A 23,803-nucleotide genomic window follows, 5' to 3' on the forward strand; every position below is an offset into this window, starting at 1 on the left:
TTTATATCTAAGTAATATGGTCTTTCAATGGAAGGTTTCTATTGGAAATAGCATGTGGTCTCCAGAATAAATGTGTCTGTTTGCCCAAATGATCAGTAACCCAGATAGCATTGAATGATCTTTTTATATGGAGCCAGGCTTTTACGTGAGTCACCTAGTTGACCACTGCTATAAACATAATCTTTCCCCTTTTTTATGTGTTTTCAGACCAGGGTGTTGACAGAAAGGATGTTTAAACATTTTCGGAAATGGTTTGTCATGCACCTCTTCCGGCGTTCTCGGCAAAGGGCAAGGCTGGTCTCCAAGGATGGAAGGTGCAACATAGAGTTTGGCAATGTGGAGGCACAGTCACGGCTCATATTCATTGTGGACATCTGGACAACTGTGCTTGACCTCAAATGGCGATATAAAATGACCGTTTTCATCACGGCCTTCTTGGGGAGCTGGTTCCTCTTTGGTCTTCTGTGGTACGTGGTCGCCTTTGTACACAAGGACCTCCCGGAGTTTCACCCTCCTGCCAACCACACCCCCTGTGTGGAAAACATCAATGGCATGACTGCAGCATTTCTGTTTTCTCTGGAAACGCAAGTGACCATTGGGTATGGATTCAGGTGTGTGACAGAACAATGTGCCACTGCCATTTTTCTGCTGATCTTCCAGTCTATACTTGGGGTTATCATCAACTCCTTCATGTGTGGTGCCATCTTAGCCAAGATCTCCAGGCCTAAGAAACGTGCCAAGACCATTACCTTCAGCAAGAACGCAGTAATCAGCAAGCGCGGTGGGAAGCTTTGCCTCCTGATCCGAGTGGCTAATCTAAGGAAGAGCCTTCTTATTAGCAGCCACATCTATGGGAAACTTCTGACAACCACAGTGACCCCTGAAGGGGAGACCATCATTTTGGATCAGACCAATATTAACTTTCTGGTCGATGCTGGCAATGAAAATTTATTCTTCATCTCCCCACTGACAGTTTATCACATCATTGATCACAATAGTCCCTTCTTCCACATGGCAGCAGAAACACTCCCCCAGCAGGACTTTGAATTAGTGGTGTTTTTAGACGGCACAGTGGAATCAACCAGCGCCACCTGTCAAGTGCGGACATCTTATGTCCCAGAGGAGGTGCTTTGGGGGTACCGCTTTGCTCCCATAGTGTCCAAGACCAAGGAAGGGAAATACCGAGTGGATTTTCATAACTTTAGCAAGACTGTGGAAGTGGAGACCCCTCACTGTGCCATGTGTCTTTACAATGAGAAAGACGGGAGAGGCAGGATCAAGACAGGCTACGACAACCCCAGCTTTACCTTGTCAGAAGTCAATGAAACCAATGACACTCAAATGTAGCAGGAGCTTTTCAATTCGAGCAACACTGATTCTTTAGTGTAACTAGTGCCAGAAGTATTACAAACCAATCAACAATTTAGGAGTAAGAAAGTAGGATAAAAGTCTTCAAAATCTATCAGCACTATGACCCCTGGTAAATGTGATCCTGAAAGACTGGCGGTTCTCAAAGCTACTAGATTGGAACATGCAATGCATTTGTAAGAAACTGGCTTACAGAAACCATATGCACTCGCTTGGATCTTGACCATGGAATCGGGAAGTATTTCTGGGAATGGAAAACAAAAACAAACAAACAAAAAAACAAATAAAAAACCAGGTTTCATGAGCAGGTCAGGTAAGATATTCCTTGAATTTTCTATGAAGAAACTTGCTGAGTTCTGTGCTTTGCATAGGATCAGGGGAATACTGCATTCTTCCTTGGAGTCTACTGATGAGAAAGACAGCATTTCAGCAGTGACTTCTAACAATGGGAAAATGGTACCCTGCATTGGAAGTGATGAACTAACTGACTGGTCACCAGAAAAGACCGCCACTTGAAGCAGGACTTGAGAGTCTTGAACCTTTTGAAGCCTTGGTATCTGCAGGCTTTGTCTTAGACTGTAACATGTATGTTTCAAGAAGTACCTGGCAAGGAGCAGGCCGGGGACTCTGCACCCTCCATCTGCGAGATAGAGAGGAAGGCACCAGAACAGCAGCTGTTCTACGATATCCAGGTGCTGCGGCCTCTGCTGAGTTTGGGTCCAAATGATCTCAAGTGGAACACTTAGATGGAGCCTACATCTGCATTCTAAAATGTTGATGAATACTCTCCTCTAAGCCAGGAAGGATTGAGCTGAGAGTGTAGAGGACACGTCTTCATTCTGTACCGGAAGGCTGAAGTGCTGCACATCCGTTACAACAGCATTTCTTGCTCTTCCAAGTCATCAATGAGAACTCCAAAGGTGCAATGTGAGGCTGGAAGAGGGTACGCTGCTGCTACTTCGGAGAGAAGTCCTGTGTGTTCTCCGCCTGGTGTTTGTCCACAAAGTGATTCAAAGGAGAAGTGGGAAGGAGAAGATTGGGATGTGGCTTCACACTGAGGACACCTCTGTGTCTTTTCTTGGACAACCCATGCCACATCTTCCTGGAAGGCATCACGTTAATGAAAAGATTGCCCTTTGGGAAGATTTTGCTGTGAATGTCTTGTTCAGTTCCCTGCCTGCATTATTTTGAATGTACCTTGGGAAACAAACAAAAACAGGTACTCCAGGATGCTTGAGAATCAAATGTTTCTATTGATTAAAATTAAATTTCTGAAGCTGTGCATGCCATTTTCCAAAGTGTCCGTCAACAGTAATAGCCAACTGGGAAAAATTCTCTTGCTAGAGGTGAGATGTCCCCCGGATGGGGACGGACAGGTGAGAGGGGGGTAGATAGGAAACAGTTGTTGTTTTGACTGCTCAGGAGGAAATGACCTCAGCTGCAGACCCACCCTTTCCTGTACACCTCCATTAAATCTCTCCAGGGTGAGCCTGGGCATATCCAGTGGCAACTGCTGGCAGTTGTCTGTGTGCCTGGGTTTGTTTTTCTGCACTTGGGAGTGGAGCTGGCATAAATGCATATACACTGTGGCACTTCTGACCAAGACCAGTGAAAAGGCTCCTGCGTTTAGGGTTACACACTTTGGTAGCAGCTTGAACAGTTGGCCCAACCAGCCCACACAGACGATTGCTCTGTACGGGCTCTGGCATCACAACTTAACTTGCTGATAAAGTTAAATGGAATCGGGTATCACAAAGCCACGGAAGCTGAAATCCTCGGCTGGCCCTTGGTCCTGAGGTCTAATGGCTTTGTAGCTCTTTATGAACTGCGGGGAGAGAGATATATTGATTCAAGTCATTCATGTCAGTACACACTCCTTTTGGTCTGTTCTGTTGGTTGGCAGCATGCTTGGGGCTTGCTGGAAGTGGAACATTCATAAGCCATCCATTCCCTTGATTGCTAAGAGAGCCGAGTAACTGAAATCCTTCTGATTGGTATTTATTTCTGAGTTCCTTAGAGAAGTTTGTCCTGATTCCAAACATGTTTTTGTTAGGATCTAGGCACTGTGCAGTTAGAGTCTCCCTTTTAAAGCGAAGTCCCACTAGTAGGCATTAATGTTTATCCAGTAAAGCTCTCAGGATTTGGGGCTTGGGGCAGGTAATTGGATATTTCTAAAAGGTGCCTGGATCTCAAAAGCACCCCAAGAACATGGAGCCTTTGGTGAGGAAGGTGTGACAGAACTAAAATAGATGGATCAGAAGCAGGTAGTTCCAGAAAGCCAGCTTGCCTTTGGTTAAGGCTGGCACCCAAAGCAGACTTATCATCTCAAGGCAGGGACATTCTCCCAGTGGCATCTGACCAAAGGGGCCCTGGGATGGCTAAAGGTGGGCCACACCACTGTAATGACTGCCTCGTATATTATAAAAGCCATCACATATCTCTTTTACCCTTCCAAAAAAGGGCATTTGGTGATGGATTCTTACAGTCAGCATTTTTCCTGGTCCTGATTCCCTTTGTACTTCCCAATTTATTTCTGTTGCTAAAGAGATTTTTGACTTGTTTTATTCATCCCAGACTTAAGTTGACTCATGTTCCAATAGTCTAATTAAGCTCTGGGAGACTGTCATGTACAGAAAGGCCTCAATGCCTCTACATTATTGCTTGCTCAAGAAATGAGGGGCAGAAGGAAGAGAGCCTCTGTAAGTGGCCAGCTCTGAGGAGCGTGGTGATGAGAGGGGCTGTGTGCACCCAGGGTCTTCCCTGGACTTTGCAGCGGCATTACAGAGACCATGGCAGAGGTGTCTTCCCTGAATATGTGTCATCAAACGGGAGCTGGGACCTCAATGGGTCTTAACCTGCCCTATCCAGAACACAGGTTAGAGAAACCTCTGGTGGCAAGAATGCAAATGAGGGCCCGCCCCAGTCCTGGGCCGTTGTTGTCTGCCATTACAGGAAGTGTGTGTCAATCAAAGCACGACAAGGGAGATAGAGCACTTTATTTTGGAAGCCAGAAGTTTGAGAACAATGACTGGAATTTCCTCTTTCTGTCCAGCAAGGGCTGTTTGTCACTGGGGAGATAAAAGTCCAGGGGTAGGGAATAAAGGTTATCGGGAACTGTGTGAGGCAGCAGAGCTGTGGGGGGCGCCACAGGAGGAGGGGGTGCAGAGGAAATCTATTTCAATGCCTGTCATTAAAGTTTCCATTAAAAGAACATTCAGTTAGGAATTCAAAAATAATTTAATCTCCCCAACCAGATGCACCCAGCTGGACTCCTTGGAGCTGAGCCCTGCTGGGAGGGAGATTGGGCCGCTGCTGGGGGTTGGGGGTGGGTGGAGGCTGGTGGGTCCCCCTCCATGCAGCATGTCCTTGAGGGCACTGGTGTTCTAGAAGACACAAGTATGGACCAGGCAACTGGGAAACCCCAAGACTCAGGCTGGGGAAGAAGAGACTTGGCAAAGGGACCATTGACCAAATTTCTGCTGTGTCTCAGGTTCTGTTGCAGGCCCTTCAGACATTGCGTCTCACTGAACTTTCTCAACAACCCTCTGACGTTAGCATTGGTGTCACACTTCCTCTGTAGTTGAGGCAACTGAGGGAAGGGCTGGTCCAGGGTCACGGGCTCAGTAAATGGCAGGACTGTGAAACGTGACTTTAATTTTGTAGCGCCTCAGTTTCCTGATTGCCAAGTAGAACTTCAAGGTCGAGTCAAGGGGAGGATCACATGAGCAGCCATAGGCATAGATTTTTCTACCAAGCAAAGGGTTGTTGTCCGGCAGCTGGGGGGGCGGGGCACAGACCCGCAGGACAGGTCCTGTGCAGCTGCTGCTGCCGGGCAGAGGAAAGCAGAGCCCTGCTTGGGGGCTGGGGTGCAGCATGGGGGCCCACGAGGACAAGCATCCTCTCCCAGAGGCCCATCTGTGCCAGCATGGGCTAGGAATTGGAAAAACCAGAGGAGAATCCTGGTGCTTTGGACTTCATTTGGACTCAGCAGAAGTTAGGGGTGAAGCACGAGCCAGCTGGGGCTGTGCAAAGGGAGCTGTGCGCAGTAACGGATGCAGAAGGCTTCAGACAGCCTCGCGGAGAGAGCTGAACCGCTCAATTGTTGGTTACAGAGAAAAACTTTTCTTTTCCTTATGTGATGTGCTTAAGACAGCTTCCAAAATACGATACTGACCTTACCACTCATGGTAAGACTGCTTGTTTTTGCTTTATATATTCCTTTTCATCTTTTTTTTTTTTTAAATTTGAAAAGCAGAGAGGGGCAGAGATATTCCACCTGCTGTTTTTCTCCTCAGATACCCCCAATAGCCAGGGCTGGACCAGGCAAGAGCCAGGAGCCTGGAACTCCATCCAGGCTTCCTGTGTGTGCTGCAGGGACTCAACCATGTGGGCCATCCTCTGCTGTCCCCCGGGATGTGCATTAGCAGGAACCTGGAACCTGCAGGAGATCTGGGACTCCAGTAAGGACCGAGAATGTTCCAAGTAGCCTTGCCAATCACTGCGTCAAATGCTGGCCCCAGAAAGACTATTGGCTGCAGTGTTAAAATCGATTGGCATGGAAAGAAAACATTGCTTTACCTTATTCTACTGGAAATTTAATTGAACCACCTTTAAAACAATTTTTTAAAGGAAGATTTGTTTGAGTTACAGAGAAATGGGGAAGCAGAAAGAGAGAGAACGAGAGAGAGAAAATGAGAGAGAGAGAATCTCCCATCTTCTGGCTCACTCTCCAAGTGGCTGCAATGACAGGCTATGCCAGGCTGAAGCCCAAAGTCAGAAACTCCCACTGGGGTGTCCCACATGAGTGGCAGAGGCCCAAATACCTGGGCCATCTTCTGCTGTTTTCCTGGGTACATCAGCATGGAATTGATCTGGAAGTGGAGTAGTTAGGACTAGAACCAATACCTACATGGGACGCTGCTGTCTCCGCTGGCAGCTTTACCTGTAGCACCACAGTGCTGGCTCTAGCTCCATGCTGGTTTTTGTTTTTGTTTTAAGATTTTTTTTTTTTGAAAGGCAGATGTACAGAGAGAAAGATATTCCATCTGTTAATCCACTCCCCAATTGGCTGCAGTGACTGGAGCTGGGCTGATCTGAAGCCAGGAATCCAGAGCCTCCTCCAGGTCTCCCATGCAGGTGCAGGATTCCAAGGACTTGGGCCATTCTTGACTGCCTTCCCAGGCCACAAGCAGGGAGCTGAATGGCAAGTGGAACTGCTGGGATTAGAACTGGAGCCCGTATGGGATCCCGGCACATTCAAGGCAAGGACCTTAGCTGATAGGCCACTGTGCCAGACCCTGCATGCTATTCTGAAGTCACTTGATGTGCTTCTTTGCTCTGTATGGCTATACACCCAGTGGACATAGTTCTCATCTGTCTCTGCTTATTTTTACTAGTTAGATCTTGCTCAGTGTCTTTTTAAAAATGTCTCTTATTGATCATTCGATTAATTTATATGATTTCAAAAATCACAGAATCAGAGAAACCTCACTTCCCTCTCTGTGCCCTCTGCTTCTGGAGAGGCAGTCATGCCCATCAGGTGCTCCTGCTGCTGGTTCTTGTAGTCATAAGCAATGCCTGTTCTACAGAATGGCTGGAATCCTAGAAGCAACGTGCTATGAGACGTCCTCCCTGCCAACAGTACGTCCTGCACACCACGATGCTGGGATGATGGCTAACAGTGCCGCCACCTGAGGGACCCGCGCCTTGTTGTCCCTCATGGCTACATGTGCGGATGTTGCTGGACTCTGCTCCAGCTCTCTGGGGCCTGGGAGATTGTAGCTCTGCCTGTTTTGAATTCCTCCATAATGCTGCAGGGCCCACGCTGTCTTCTCATGCAGGATTCACTAGGCCAAGAGGGCTAGGGTCCCCCGCAAGGTGGCATCATCCGTCCAGAGTTGGCAGCTCTTTAAGGATCAAATCTCACCAGAATTTTTGCTGCTTGGAAAACTTAGAACAGATTTCCTCAAGCAGGGCTGTGACAGGGGAGAGGTGGTGTTGGTTCCCAGAGAATTCAGTGCAAACACCTGCTTATGGCTCATGCACACAACACTATGGAGTTATGGAGCCCATATGTGCAAGACTTCATGTACAGATGCATCTAAAATATTAATTTAAAAAATAAAAATTCACAAAGAATAAAATATTAAGTTAGTGTCAGATGCAAATGCCACAAATGATATACAAAAAGTGCCAAGGTAGCAAGAGAAAATAGGACAAATATGTCAAGAAAGCATGCATACAAGATTTTGAAAACTCTCAACACAAAAAGATGGATCTAACTGTATGATTGAGGTGATAAATGTATCAGTTGCCCTAATCTGATCTTTATACATTCTGCACAGGTACTGACATGTCACCCTGTATGCCATCACTATGTCTAATCACTCTATGTCAGGTAAAAATATCTTATATTTAAAAGTTAAAGCTTAAACATGCCAAGTGAGACACAGGTAGGAAGAGGTTTCTTGGACATGGCTGCCAACCTGAAATTAACGAGAAGCTCTGAAACAGGACGGAGAAGAAGCGAAGCGGGTGGCTGGGCGAGTCTGGGCTCCAGGCTAACAAAGCAGTAAAGTGGGCAAGTCTGCTGGGGTTCTGGGACAAAGATGTGCAGGGTCATATGGCCTCAGCATGGGTCTGTTGGAGGGGACTGGAAGCCCATGGCCCAAGGAGTTGGACATTTGGTGGTTAGGTTAGGGTTACAGCTGAGTTGGAGTCCTGGCTGCTTCAGTTAGCCATTGCAGCCTTTGAAAGGACTAGACAAACACTTTAGGAGTACACTTCTTGGTTTTCGTGTGTGTGATGGATTGGAGACGAGATTGGGGGCAGAAACTGGCTTTTCCAGGAAGCAGGCAAAAATGTGGCCATTCCTATAGAGCAGAAGGGGAAACTGAGGGTCCAGTGCTGTGGTGTAGCTGGTAAGGCTCTGCCTGCAGTGCTGGCATCCCAGATAGGCGCCGATTCGAGTGCTTGTTGCTCCACCTCCCATCCAGCTCCCTGCTAGTGTGCCTGGGAGAGCAATGGAAGATGGCCCGCAGCCACCCACTCCAGAGAGCCAGAGGAGACTCCGGCTGTTGTAGCCATCTGGGCAGTGAATCAGCAGATGGAAGAGCACTCTCTCTCCCTTTCTGTGACTCTCTCAAATAAAGATTTAGAAGAAGAAGAAGAAGAAGAAGAGGAGGAGGAGGAGGAGGAGGAGGAGGAAGAAGAAGAAGAAGAAGAAGAAGAAGAAGAAGAAGAAACCAAGATCAGTTGACTAGCCCAGCTCTAGCAGCCATGGAGTGGGGAGAAGGTGTCAGAGCCATGGAGTGGGGAGACAGGTGTCAGAGCCATGGAGTGGGGAGACAGGTGTCAGAGCCATGGAGTGGGGAGAAGGTGTCAGAGCCATGGAGTGGGGAGACAGGTGTCAGAGCCATGGAGTGGGGAGAAGGTGTCAGAGCCATGGAGTGGGGAGAAGGTGTCAGAGCCATGGAGTGGGGAGAAGGTGTCAGAGCCATGGAGTGGGGAGAAGGTGTCAGAGCCATGGAGTGGGGAGAAGGTGTCAGAGCCATGGAGTGGGGAGAAGGTGTCAGAGCCATGGAGTGGGGAGAAGGTGTCAGAGCCATGGAGTGGGGAGAAGGTGTCAGAGCCATGGAGTGGGGAGACAGGTGTCAGAGCCATGGAGTGGGGAGACAGGTGTCAGAGCCATGGAGTGGGGAGAAGGTGTCAGAGCCATGGAGTGGGGAGAAGGTGTCAGAGCCATGGAGTGGGGAGAAGGTGTCAGAGCCATGGAGTGGGGAGAAGGTGTCAGAGCCATGGAGTGGGGAGACAGGTATCAGAGCCATGGAGTGGGGAGACAGGTGTCAGAGCCATGGAGTGGGGAGACAGGTGTCAGAGCCATGGAGTGGGGAGAAGGTGTCAGAGCCATGGAGTGGGGAGAAGGTGTCAGAGCCATGGAGTGGGGAGAAGGTGTCAGAGCCATGGAGTGGGGAGAAGGTGTCAGAGCCATGGAGTGGGGAGAAGGTGTCAGAGCCATGGAGTGGGGAGACAGGTGTCAGAGCCATGGAGTGGGGAGAAGGTGTCAGAGCCATGGAGTGGGGAGAAGGTGTCAGAGCCATGGAGTGGGGAGAAGGTGTCAGAGCCATGGAGTGGGGAGAAGGTGTCAGAGCCATGGAGTGGGAGAAGGTGTCAGAGCCATGGAGTGGGGAGAAGGTGTCAGAGCCATGGAGTGGGGAGACAGGTGTCAGAGCCATGGAGTGGGGAGACAGGTGTCAGAGCCATGGAGTGGGGAGAAGGTGTCAGAGCCATGGAGTGGGGAGAAGGTGTCAGAGCCATGGAGTGGGGAGAAGGTGTCAGAGCCATGGAGTGGGGAGAAGGTGTCAGAGCCATGGAGTGGGGAGAAGGTGTCAGAGCCATGGAGTGGGGAGAAGGTGTCAGAGCCATGGAGTGGGGAGAAGGTGTCAGAGCCATGGAGTGGGGAGACAGGTGTCAGAGCCATGGAGTGGGGAGACAGGTGTCAGAGCCATGGAGTGGGGAGAAGGTGTCAGAGCCATGGAGTGGGGAGACAGGTGTCAGAGCCATGGAGTGGGGAGACAGGTATCAGAGCCATGGAGTGGGGAGACAGGTGTCAGAGCCATGGAGTGGGGAGACAGGTGTCAGAGCCATGGAGTGGGGAGAAGGTGTCAGAGCCATGGAGTGGGGAGAAGGTGTCAGAGCCATGGAGTGGGGAGAAGGTGTCAGAGCCATGGAGTGGGGAGAAGGTGTCAGAGCCATGGAGTGGGGAGACAGGTGTCAGAGCCATGGAGTGGGGAGAAGGTGTCAGAGCCATGGAGTGGGGAGAAGGTGTCAGAGCCATGGAGTGGGGAGAAGGTGTCAGAGCCATGGAGTGGGGAGAAGGTGTCAGAGCCATGGAGTGGGGAGAAGGTGTCAGAGCCATGGAGTGGGGAGAAGGTGTCAGAGCCATGGAGTGGGGAGACAGGTGTCAGAGCCATGGAGTGGGGAGAAGGTGTCAGAGCCATGGAGTGGGGAGAAGGTGTCAGAGCCATGGAGTGGGGAGAAGGTGTCAGAGCCATGGAGTGGGGAGAAGGTGTCAGAGCCATGGAGTGGGGAGAAGGTGTCAGAGCCATGGAGTGGGGAGAAGGTGTCAGAGCCATGGAGTGGGGAGACAGGTGTCAGAGCCATGGAGTGGGGAGAAGGTGTCAGAGCCATGGAGTGGGGAGAAGGTGTCAGAGCCATGGAGTGGGGAGACAGGTATCAGAGCCATGGAGTGGGGAGACAGGTGTCAGAGCCATGGAGTGGGGAGACAGGTGTCAGAGCCATGGAGTGGGGAGAAGGTGTCAGAGCCATGGAGTGGGGAGAAGGTGTCAGAGCCATGGAGTGGGGAGAAGGTGTCAGAGCCATGGAGTGGGGAGAAGGTGTCAGAGCCATGGAGTGGGGAGACAGGTATCAGAGCCATGGAGTGGGGAGACAGGTGTCAGAGCCATGGAGTGGGGAGACAGGTGTCAGAGCCATGGAGTGGGGAGAAGGTGTCAGAGCCATGGAGTGGGGAGAAGGTGTCAGAGCCATGGAGTGGGGAGAAGGTGTCAGAGCCATGGAGTGGGGAGAAGGTGTCAGAGCCATGGAGTGGGGAGAAGGTGTCAGAGCCATGGAGTGGGGAGAAGGTGTCAGAGCCATGGAGTGGGGAGAAGGTGTCAGAGCCATGGAGTGGGGAGACAGGTATCAGAGCCATGGAGTGGGGAGACAGGTGTCAGAGCCATGGAGTGGGGAGAAGGTGTCAGAGCCATGGAGTGGGGAGAAGGTGTCAGAGCCATGGAGTGGGGAGAAGGTGTCAGAGCCATGGAGTGGGGAGAAGGTGTCAGAGCCATGGAGTGGGGAGACAGGTATCAGAGCCATGGAGTGGGGAGACAGGTGTCAGAGCCATGGAGTGGGGAGACAGGTGTCAGAGCCATGGAGTGGGGAGAAGGTGTCAGAGCCATGGAGTGGGGAGAAGGTGTCAGAGCCATGGAGTGGGGAGACAGGTGTCAGAGCCATGGAGTGGGGAGAAGGTGTCAGAGCCATGGAGTGGGGAGACAGGTGTCAGAGCCATGGAGTGGGGAGAAGGTGTCAGAGCCATGGAGTGGGGAGAAGGTGTCAGAGCCAGGGCTCTGGGCTTCTGATTAGTTCAGCAGTCCTTCCTGTCCATGCCTCTTGCCTTGCTGGGGACAACTCCAAATTTCATACCTGAAATCACGGTTCCTGAAGGAAAGACAGGTGAGTCTGGGGAACTTTGAGAAAGGTGCTCACTACCTTTGAACTGCTTCTCTGGGGGCATGCAGAGGCCACGTGCATCTACTTTTGCCCCTACAATCCTGAGGAGCCCGTGAGGTCCTCACTGCAGAGACCACATTCCTCCTCGCAGCTGCCTGAAATTTCTGCTCACTGCCTGTGGTTAGGTGCAAGCCGGCCCTGCCAAAGTCTTTGAGAAACAGATCCTGATGAATGCAGGGGCAAAAAGGATGCTGGTAAGAACAGAGGAGCAATGAAGGCAGGGAATGCCCCGTGGGTCCTGGGGACCGTGAAGATGGATGGACTTGGGGCAAGCCCTAGTTTTCCTGTTTGCTAGTGTTCTTAAATCTGTATGTCAGGTTGTGAACAGTGATGACAGCAATGTGGAAACGCTGCTATAAGAACAATAGCATGAAATCATTCAGAGCCGTCTATAGCACACTCTGCACTGTGTCTGATGCAAGCTCCCAGTCCTGGCAGTTTGAGGAGTGGCCCTTGTGGTGCAGTGGGTTACGCCATCATTTGTTGCATGTCATCCTCAGCTGCTCCACTTCCCACGCAGCCATCTGTTAGTAATGCACCTGGGAGGCAGTGGGTGTGGGCCCCTGCCATGCCATGGGGGTGGCCTGCATGGAGGTCCAGGCTCTCGGCCTCAGCTAGACCTGGCCCTGGCTCTCGTAGGCATTGTGGACGTGAACCAGTGGATACAAGGTACCTCTCTCTGCAGTTCATATAAAATAAATCATTTTAAAAATGGGAGTTGAAGTGAGCGCCGTGAAGCTGAGATGGGGATTGCAGGGATGATGGCAAAGTAAGGCAATGTGGGTCCTTACCCATATGATGGGTCCTTACCCATATGATGGGTCCTTGTCCATGGCCAGGGTCTGCCCCCACTCCTGCCATGCATTCTGTTCTCAGCTTTGATCTGAGCCTGGGACAAACACCTCGCCTTTGTTGTCATCAAGCTCCAGCGTCAGCAGCAGGTGCACAAACTTGTCAAAAATGAGCAGGAAAGGCACCCTGGGCAAACTGATGAACCGCTATCTTACAGGTTACAGAAACCAAGATCCCCAGCACGGGTGGCCTGTTCCACGTGAACCATGTTTGTTCCCCTCTGTCCTCCTGAACCTCAGCCAGGAGGGCAGAGGTGAGTAACACTATTGAATTAACCAGAGCTGAACAGGAAGAGGAGGGAGCCGGCCAAGGGTGACTAAGGCAGGCAAGGCACACTTCCTGATTTAGCTGTGCCATAGGCCAGCAGGTGGCGCCATACACTTCCAGATCCCCCATAGTGAACCTAATCTGATTGCAAAGTGGTGGGTCTCTGGGTTAAGAGGGTTTAGCCATAGCCAGTGAGCCCTTTAACAGCCAGCATATGGTTTTCAATATTTAACAGACAGATATAAAATATCAGGATCCACTAATCATTGTTGGACTAGCAAAATGTCAAGGACTTTAAAAATATTGGATTATGATGTAAATTAGAAGTTGATTAAGTGAGATTAGGGTAGCTGAAGAGAAAGTTGTTACCATGTGAGTCTATGAGCTTCCACATTTTTAAACACTTTTCACTAAAGGAAAGCTGCAGTACTATTTTTTAAGTTTATGTTTCATTTTTATTGGAGGGGCAGAGAGAGACACGCAGAACGATCTCATACGTTGGTTCATTCCTCAAGCTCCCATGATGGCTAGGACTAGATTTGGGCGAAAACTTGGGTAGCAACTGAATCTGGGTCTCCCGCATGGATGGCAGAAAGCTAGAGGCAGGAGTCGGCGGTGGGACTTGAACCCAGGCAGTCCGTTGTGGAATGTGAGGCTCTTCACCAGCAGGTCAAATGGCCCACCCTTGGAGGAGTGTTACTATTCCCATCTTCTGGGCAGCCGACTGAGGCTCAGGACAAGACTGTTTAGACAAAGCTGGTATGCGTTGAGGCTCTCAATGCTGGTCAGAGTTGATTTCGGGCAAGCAGAGTCGTAAGTGCTTCACTACTCAGTCCATCCTCATCACAGCTTGAGGTGGCGGAGCACCATCCATAAAGCACGGGAGACAGCACGGCTTCTCCCCAGCAGCTCGCGGCGGCTCAAGAGCAAGCCCGACTCTCCCAGTAGCTCTCACATGAACTTGGCAGGTCCCCAAACTCCTCTGAGATGCAGCTTTAAAAAAAAATTTATTTATTTATTTATTTTGACAATCTTGATGTAATTAGGGTAAAAAAGTTTCAAGCACTACAAGAAGATGGGCAAGACAATTAGTTCTGTATTGTTTCCTTAATATATCTGATGTAAAAGGAGATATTGAGGGAGAAGCCCCACCCAGTCTCCCACCTACCCCAGGTCCCCGATGTGGGGCATGCTCCGAAGGTCTTGCTCAAGTGGTTTTGATAGTTCAGCAGTTATGAATTGCTGCCACTCTCACCATTCCAAGCATGATGTGGTCATTGGAGAATCCACTGATTGACATAGTCCATCATAGAGTCTCCGTTTGCCCAGTATTTTCATTGCCAATATATCTCAGGTGGTTGATAGACTTGTTCTGACCTCTGTGTTTTCATTGTTAGGGTTCTGAGTCTGGAAGCTCGATTGGGGGGATCCCCAAAGAAACTTTGTCTGAGGTGTTCCCAGACCAGATTCTTGTATGCTCTAGCAAGTACAGGGCCCGGCACAGTCCACGCCCCGATCAGCTGGTGGTTGCAGTTGCTGGGTTGGTTCCGTTTTCAGGCCCAACTTCCACTGGAACCAATGGCTGTTGCAGTCCAGCCTGGTTCTGCCCAGCACATACTCGGCCCTCACATATACCAGTGGGAGGAGCTGCAGCTTTTTGTCTGTAAAAGGAAAATGAGACCAGCCATTGCTGTAGTTGAGATGACAAACACACATGAACATACAAGATTGTATGGAAAGGCACTTTGCAGCCCACAGGCACTGCGTGCGTTCATTCATGGGGAGACACACACAAGGGCGCTTGTTCCAAACCTGGGTGTGGTGCTGAGACACCACGCGGACTACAACAGCAAAATGAGCCAGTAGTGTGGACCCTAGCAGGATGAACCACGCTGCGACTTCCTATGAATACCTCGGTCCTAACCAAAGTTCTGGACAAGAAGGCAAAACACATTAGGTGCCCCTATTCTAGCGACAGCTACTGGGAAGCATCGCTGTGAAAGGGGAGCCATGGGACAAGGGCCCTTCCCTGAGCTCAGGCACAAGAGAGAGTGTGAGCTGTTGGCTGGGAGAGAGACATCCTGGTGTTTTTAAATTTTTTTTATTGCTTTTATTTTTTTTATTACTGACATTGCATTATGTGACAGTTTCATAGGCTCTGGGATTCCCCCACCCCTCCCCGTGTCCTCCCCCCATGGTGGATTCCTCCACCTTGTTGCAGTATTGCAGTTCAAATTCAGTCAAGATTATTTCATTGCAAGCATCTACCAAGCATAGAGTCCAGCATCTTATTGACCAGATAAATTCAATGGTTTCTTGGGGAGACCATCTCTGGTCTGAAGGCAGAGCTGGCAGAATATCATCCCGATCAATTAAAAGCCACAGCATAACATCAACAACAATTTACAACATTATGGAATTAATTGACGTGGTATTGAGTAACCAATATGTTAGAAAATGCAAGTTCTTAACCACATCCTGTGACTACTTCATTGACATTTTGATTTTAGTTTATATACAATCGGATTCTATACACCTTAAAATGACTATGGGGTACTATTCAGCTGTCTCGTGTCTATTTTCACTTAAGTATTTAGCAGTTTATAGTGTTGAAGCATAATTTTGCTGAACCTGGCAGATTTAGGATAGTCTAAACTGGCTTATAACTCTAACAAGAGTAAAACCTAATATACTTTTAAGACCCTATGCTACCCGGAAATGGGGCGGGAGAGCAGAGGAATCTTCCATCTCCTTAGAATGTGTGAGGAAGACGTTAAGTATAACCTATCAGGAACATAACAGGTAACTTATACACAACAGACTTGAATCAGTATTAGATAATAGTAAAACTATAAAGACATACAGGGGGAATCAAGAGTGATCCTGACAACCTCTTAACAGGAGGTCATATGCATAGAGCAGGCGGGGACCCCAGAGTGGAGCAGGTGGACAGGAGGAGGCTGTATCCCAACCCTGGAGACTTCCGGATCCTCACCAAGGACTATCAGTATGGGCACCAAGCACTACATCCCAACTGCCAAGGAGACCACGGAGAAATGGAGTGCCTTCGGAGGCCAAGAACTCTGAGGCCATCCACCCCCATTTGGATCTACCACATGGGATGGAAGAAGACCAAATCCTCCCTCGCAAGATCCAATGTCGTCGGAACAACAGCCAGGAGCCCTGAGAGGTCCTCAGAAACAGAAGAACAGTAAACTTCCTTCTGGACCAGGGAGAGGAGCTTTCTCTGGTCCTTACTTAGTTTCAACTTTGGATCCCCACCCTCTCTTGCAATGACCATCAGGGTCGCTCCAGAGGCCTCCCCCAAACAACAACAACAACAACAAATTAGAATAGATAAAGAACAACAAGGGAAGCTTAGAACCAGACAGAAAATGGTCAGTGTGGACTCACACACATCTTACTAGGTCGGAAACCAAGATTAGTTACTCCTCACCAAGGTATTGAAGATTTCTCTGCACACCCCTCCTAAAACTGTTCTGCACCTCAACTGTCGACATATGCGTTGTAGGGATCCAATTTTTAAAAGATCCTCAAAAGGCCACCTTGAGGCAGTGTGAAACAAAACCAAGAAGTCATGTAGAATTAGCAAAGTTTTAACGATTTGTCTGGAATTTTTTTAAGGTGACATTTTGTTGCATGGGTTCATGTGCACCTACATATACAAGGAAGTTTCAGAGAATTCATGGGAAATGTGCACCGTGAGAAAGCTAGGCACGCATTTAAAAATATTTGGCAGCAAAATAAACTCATGCCTCTTTCCTTTTAAAAAAGATGTGTTTATTTACTTGAAAAGTAGTTACACACAGAGAGAGGAATAGACAAAGAGAGCTCTCTCATGCACTGATTCATCTCCCACATGGCTGCAACGGCTGGAGCTGCACTGGTCCAAAGCCAGGAGCCAGGAGCTTCTTGGTGGTTGCCCACATGGGTGCAGGGGCCCAGCTATTTGAGCCATTTCTACTGCTTTTCCCGGGAGCATTAGCAGGGAAAACAGCAACTGGGACTCAAATGACAGGTGCAACAGCTGGGACTCAAAGCTGAGCCCAGAGGGGATGCTGGCACCACAGGCAGCAGCTTTATTTGCAATGCCACGGTGGCAGCCCCTGAACTCTTATTTATACTTTTGATAGGCTTTTTGAGTTTGCTTTGTGTATGGACAAACATGAAGACAGAGAAGTAACCACAAATTCACTTATTCATTCATTCATTCCAATGTGTGCTGAGGCCTCCTGCTCTGGGGACAGTTACAGCCAACAGGACACAGGTAGGGAAGGACGGACAAAGGCCCCTGCTTCATGCACTGACTTCCTAGAGGAGAGACTAAGAAAGGCAAACACACGCATTACACTTAGGATCATTTCCGATGGTGGTACAGGCCACAAAGACGATGTCAATGAGCAGACAGGAGTGACTCAGTATGAGGGCTGCCTTAGACGCCGTGGTGAGGGACCTCCCTACAGCATGGACCCTGAGACCTGAGCAGTCAGGAGGAGGTCACCATGGAAGACTGTGGAACATTCCAAGCTGCTGACCCTCAACCTTATCCATGGAACTACCAAAATAATGTGAATGCTGGCCAGTGAATGCCCAGCTCCCCAGCTCTGGGCTAATTGTATGAAAGCTCAAGCTGACCACTGGGACCTTGAGAGCAATTTTTGTGACCGCTCTTGGCCACTAGCACCCACCGAGCCTGGGAACCACCACTCCAGCAGAAGTTGACACTGCAGTCAGTGATCACCTTGCCAGCTTTAGGGGGACATTTTCTTTTTTTTTTTTCCTTTTTTTTTCTTTTTTCTTTCTTTCTTTATTATTTTTAATTCATTAATTACATTGTATTATGTGACACAGTTTCATAGGTACTTGGATTCTCCCCACCCCTCCCCAAACCCTCCCACCATGGTGGATTCCTCCACCTTGTTGCATAACCACAGTTCAAGTTCAGTTCAGATTCCCCCATTGCAAGCGTATACCAAACATAGAGTCCAGCATCTTATTGTCCAGTCAAGTTCAACGGCTTCTTAGGTATACCCTCTCTGGTCTGAAGACAGAGCCAGCAGAGTATCGTCCCAATCAATTAAAAGCTCCAACATACCATCAGCAAAAATTTACATCATTATGGAATTAATTGACACAGTAATGAGTAACCAATATGTTAAAAGTAAATGCGAGTTCTTATCCACCTTCTGTGACCACCTCATTGACATTCCAATTTTAGTTTATACACAACATATAACATACATAACATAACATGTTATACATAACATCATATCATCTTAAATTAAGGCAAACATGTGGTATTTAACCTTTTGGGATTGGCTCATTTCCCTTAGCATTATGGTTTCCAGTTTGGCCCATTTGGCCACAAAGAACTGCATTTTGTTTTTTTTAATAGCTGAGTAGTATTCCATGGAGTAGATGAACCATAGCTTTCTTATCCAATCTTCTGCTGATGGGCATTTTGGTTGTTTCCATGTTTTTGCAATTACTGATTGTGCTGCTATGAGCATAGGAGTGCATGTTGGTTTCTCATAAAACAAATGTTCTGGATATATTCCTAGGAGTGCTATTGCTGGATCATATGGTATGTTGATTTTGAGTTGTTTGTTCTCCATACTGATTTCCATAGAGGCTGTACCAGCCTGCAGCTGGTAGGGAGTAGGGATCCCTTTTCCCCGCAACCTCGCCAACAAGTGTTGTTGGTGCTTTTATTCATGTGGGCCAGTCTTACTGGCGTTAGGTGGTACCTCATTGATGTTTTAATTTGGATTTCCCTTATTGCCAGGGAACTTGAGCATTTTTTCATATGTTTATTTGCCATTTGGGTTTGTTCTTTTGTGAAGTATTTGCCCATTTCCCGTGCCCATTTCTTGAGTGGCTTGTTTGTTTTGGTGTTTTGGCTGTTTTGTAGTTCTTTGTATATTCTGGAGATTAGCCCTCTATCACCCACGTAGCATCATCACCATTTTCATGGCCTTTTGTTAAAAGTCTGGGTTTGACAGATTTCTCTGTCATGGCCATTCACTTCTTAGAGACAGCATGCTGGAGCATGGAGAGACTTTGGCATACGCCAAATGTAGGGAACCTGAACTGAATGTTAGCACCACTGAGCTTCTAAATAGTGGTACAATCTTGGGGAGATCATGTCTGCGTCCCGGTTGCTCCACTTCCCTGTCCAGCTCGTTGCTAATGTGCTTGGGAAAGCAGCCGGAATGGGAAACAGAAGAAGCTCCTGGCTCTTGATTGCAGCCTGGCCCAGACCTGGCCGTTGTGGCCATCTGGGCAGTGAACTGGCAGATGGAAGAGCTCTCTTCATCTCTTAAAATCAATAATTAAAATCATAGTAAAGGTGAACCCGTCCTTCTCCTTGTCCCATTTCTCCCGTAGCACTCCACTCTGCTCCCACCCCAACACAGCACAATCCACTTCCCATTGTCCCAGACCAGCTGCAGAAATACTGTTCCTTTGGCCTCTGACTCGGCCACCACTCCACCTGCACGCTTCAGAATCCTTTTCTCAGCCTCAAGACCTCAAAGGGAAGATGGACTTGATGAACTGATTCTGGGCCTGCTTCCCGACTTCGCTCTGGCTTGGTGACCTCAGAACCACCCCTGTGCTCCTTGGTCGGGATTTCTGTAGAGGAAGAGGACAGTGGTTAAATGGGAAGTCATGTGTGGCTGCCCTGGGACAGAGCCCCGAGTCCCATGGCTCTTGTGGCTCTGTCCCCAAAGCTGTGTCATTTCATGGCTGTGAGTCTCTGAGGAGGGCCAGGGGGTGCAGTGGGGCTGACTGGGAGCCTCGTCCCCCAGCCTTGCAGTGTGACATGGCTCATGGTGGAAATTCTCATAGTTTGGAAATGAATATGGCCACGGCTCCTTGCCTATCACTGAGGGCGTCAAGCCCAGTGGTGTCCATGGCCCCCCTGAGTTGTTCAAGGTACTGTAGAGGATTCCGCGGGCCAGTGCACAGATCCACATGGGGAGCCGGTGCAGGGACATCTCTTCTGGCAACCTCCTGCTGCTCTATGGAGCAACAAGCCCAGGAAGCTGCGAGAGAAGCCTCAAGCACTGCAGCTGAGTTTGGGGACCAGTTCTGCTAGAGCAGCTCAGAGACTCAGGAGGAGTCTCCTCCCCTGTCTGCAGTTCCCCGGGGCTGCTGGATAGCCAGCCCAGCTAGGCAGGCGCTGCCTGCTAGCTGTGCGGTGGGACGCCCACAGCGCTTTCTGCAGCCACGCGGGGGATGCCTGGTCAAGGGAGCATATCCTGCCATGCTCAGGATGAGCAGGGAACACAGCAGTTAGCCGCGGGCAGCCTGAGTGGCTGTGGAGTTCGTTCTTTCCCCAGCCTTCTCCTCTCTGGGCCAGCCAAGTTGTTGTGCCCTCTCCGGGCCTGTGTCTCCCGACCCCAGCTTCTCCCGTTTGGCTTCCAGAGTCTTTCTGAATTAGGCCTCTCCAGCCCCGCTATTTTATGCCCATTGCAGCCTTCATCTCTGGAAAACCCTACTCGAGCTTCCTATACTGTGTAAGACAGGCCACGCCACTGTGCAGGAGCCCTGGGTGGACTTCTCAGAGCCCAGGGCTTCAGGAGGGAAGCAGGGAGTGCACCACCAGTTGTGGGGCAGGGCACCTCAGCGAGGGTCCCTGTTCCAACTTCCTTCTCAGTTGACCCCCACCCCCACCCCCCCTGCACTGCCATTGCTTCAAGACCACCAGGTGACCACTGCCAGGTCGCCTAGCGCCTACGCTGGGGAGGGACCTCACTGTCGCTGTCAGACCTTTCTGTCATCGCAATCAGACCAGGGCGGGGGTGCAGAGCAGGAGCAGGCCCCTGTGCCGCACCCGCTGCGCTGCCCAGTGCTGCGCCCCTCGCCGCCGCCAGCGCCCCGGGCCGCCGCGGGGCTGAGTCGGAGCCGGCTCCGGCTGTCTGCGCGCCGCGCTCCAAGGCAGCGGGGTGAATGGACGGCGTCCAGCCCGGCCGGCAACTTGAAAATAAAAATAAAACAGAGCGAAAAGAAATAAATAATAAGGAGCGCGCCAGAAAGCCAAAGAAAATACAATTGCAAGCCTGCAGCCGGCCGCGGGCCGCGGGCCTTTGGCAGCGCCGCAGGCGGGCCCTTTGCCGCCCTCGCCGCCCCCGCGCGTTTCTCTCCTAATTGAAGAAACACAATCCCGGGGTTGCGCTGCGTCCCGGCCGCCCCCGCCCGCAACAGAGCCCGGCTTGTTCTTTGTGCGGGCAAATATTTATTTTGGTTCAAGTGGACCCCTTCCACAAAGCCCACCTGGTTGTGATCAATAACACCTATTTTCAGATAATCTGCCGCTCTCGAGGCAGGGCCCACGGAACGCACCCGAACAGAGACCTTTTTCAAAGGCAACTTTCAATGGGCTGGATTCACGGAGGGTTGAGGGAGGTGACCGGGCGGGGTCGGGCCTGGGTGGTCAGGCACCACCAGGTGGACCCGGCCCAACATGGAGCTGGGTGGGGCTGCGGCGGCCGGGGAGGGACCCAGGTAGCAAATGAATTAAAAGCCTTTTTGGTGGTGGTGGTGGTGGTGGTGGTGGGGTGTGTGTGTGTGCGTGTGTGTGTGTGTGTGTGTATGTAATGGGAATAGGGATAATGTTGCAGCCCAGGCAGGATGGAAGGTCCCCAGTAGCTTCCTTTGACCCCAGAGGGCATGTGTCCGCAAACCAGCGTACTTGACCCTGGAATCCCATCACCGTGTGGCTTTCTCCCAGGCCAACCTTCATTCTAGCACGCACCTGAGCACCTGCGGAGGGAGGGAGTTGAGCAGAGAGCTGTTGGGAGGCTGCCAGGTTGCAGGCAGGGACGCAGGCTAGCCACCAGGTGCATGGAGGAAGGAAAGGTGGGTGGAGATCCCCCAGAAACCAGTAGAGGGTGGAGCGCCTTGCCTTTCAGCCTGGAGGGGGATGCAGCTCCCCCTGCTCAGGGCCCTGCTCCCTGCAGCAGGGGTCCAGGAGGTTTCTTCACACAGGTGGAGCAGGTACAACTGCTGCCAGGTCCTCAAGTAGCCCCGGCCTGAGTCAGCAGGCCAAGGGCCAAGTCCACCTCCTACTGTTAGTTTCAGAGGCTCAGAGCCCTGAAGTGCGAGGCAGAGGGACAGTGCCTACCTGGCTGGGTTGTTGTAAGCGTGAGGTGAACTCATGCCTTGCTCTCCGTGTGGGGGTAGGCCTCATTTGGCTCTAGGCCCAATGACAATATAATCTCCTTTGGTGATGTGACATTCTGAGACTTGCCCTAAGGAAGTTTTTTTTTTTTTTTTTTTTTTTACCGTTTCTGGAGGAACCATGGAGGCCGAATAAGTGCTGACTGCTGGAGCTCGGGATGCCATCTGAGCCGTCCGTCACCTGCAGTTCTTCTGCCCTTGGTAGTCGGGATGGCCTCAGCTGGCCAGTGAAGGTACTTGCTGTGCCCTGGGGATGCTCAGGTTGCGCTAAGCTAGGGGTACTCTCTGAACCCTGATCCTCCCCCACCGCCATCTGCAGATTTCATAGAAACCCGGGCTGCTCACAAAGAGGTGACAATAGTTAGTTTAACAAGGCTGATTATGTTTTCACTACAAAGGGTGGAGAGACTGAAGCCAGTGTAAATGGAACAAACGGTAAATGCGAAGATGGCAGGTGCAGAGCTCAACCAGGAGAAGCTGGGACCACCTCCCTGGGACCCAGCCTCCCAGGGACTGTCTCTTGAGGAGTTCCTGTTGGTTCAGGTCCCCCAGCTCTCATTGCCATAAAGTGCCTAGTACTCCAAGAAGCCTGAATGGGCACCTGCCCCTCCTCCATTTTTTTTTTTTTTTAAAGTCAGTGTGGTAGAGAAAGATAAAGACACAGAGAGGCCTTCCATTGGCTGCTGCACTCTCCAAGTGGCCACAGCGCTAGGCAGATATCAGGAGCCTGAAGCTTCATCCTGGTCCCTCACAGGAAGATCCCATTGGTAGATAAGCAAGGGCTGTTCTTGAACCATCAGTGGCCTGTGGGAGGCAGGTGGGGCAGGCCAGTGGTCAATACGCAGTCTGTGCAGTGGGGGATGTCACCTCAGCAGGTTAGCTATTGCTAGGCTTTCCTTTTATTCTCCTCTAACAGGAGTCTCCATGTTCTCACAAGTTCTCATCTCCTAAAGCCGTGTAGTTTGCCCTTGGAGATGGCAGGAAAAGAAAGCACGAGGCTGATTTACTTGCCTTTTGTGTGGCTTAGGCAGGCCAGAGCTGAATTTATGTCACTGCTGTTTATCAAGAATGTGGCTTGTTGCCTCTGATGGGATGCCTCCAGCATGGACTCTCAGCTCAGAATTTGCTGAAAGATTAAACATGTGCTCGCTTGGACACCCCAGCGGGGGGCTGGCAGCCCAGGAAAGATTTGAGAAGGCAGTGGCGAGGGACAGGAAGAAGGGTGGTGTGCAAGAATTTGGGATAATTGAGTTTGTTGTGCAGCCTGCAGTTATGACTTGGGTCATCCACCGGGTCTTTGGTCGTAAATCCACCAGGACCAGGAAATTCCATGGTTAGGCCAATCTTTCCATTTTTCTCAGGGCTAGGGATGGCTTAGGATTAATGAGGAAATGGTTTTCACCTCTAGAGATACCGTGACTCCCTGCAGACTACACTTTTACATTGAGATCCTTAAACTTGTATCTTGGAACCCCAGTGTCAGTCCCCCATTCTGTTTTTCTGCCAGGAGCTCAGTAGGCCCTCAGGCACAAAGAATACTTTTCCATCTACTCTGAGTACCCCAAATACTGGAATCATTAGGGGGTGTAACCAGGGGCCTACTGTAAGTGATCAGGCAGTGCTTTTAATGCCAGTTTTCCCTTCATGGCCATTGGGCCATTTTTAAAGAGCTCTGAGCTGACTGAATAACCCATCTCTGAAAAGTAGTCATTTCTTTTAAGATTAAACCTACGTGCATGCAGTGCACATGGTGTACATGTGTGAATTCTATGGTACTTTGGAGTTTTCTGGAAACTCTACAAATACTCATGATATCCTTCCTGGA

General features: G+C 50.1%; 1 protein-coding gene across 1 annotated transcript; it reads left to right on the plus strand.

The window, feature by feature from the left end:
• Positions 1–213: 213 nt before the first annotated feature.
• KCNJ1 (potassium inwardly rectifying channel subfamily J member 1) lies at positions 214–1,595 on the plus strand. Its single transcript, XM_004593284.2, has one exon. The coding sequence runs from the start codon at positions 229–231 to the stop codon at positions 1,345–1,347; it is 1,119 nt and encodes a 372-aa protein (XP_004593341.1). The 5' UTR covers positions 214–228; the 3' UTR covers positions 1,348–1,595.
• Positions 1,596–23,803: the final 22,208 nt, after the last annotated feature.

Source organism: Ochotona princeps, chromosome 4 (genome assembly GCF_030435755.1).
Source record: "Ochotona princeps isolate mOchPri1 chromosome 4, mOchPri1.hap1, whole genome shotgun sequence".
NCBI classification, from domain to species: domain Eukaryota; kingdom Metazoa; phylum Chordata; class Mammalia; order Lagomorpha; family Ochotonidae; genus Ochotona; species Ochotona princeps.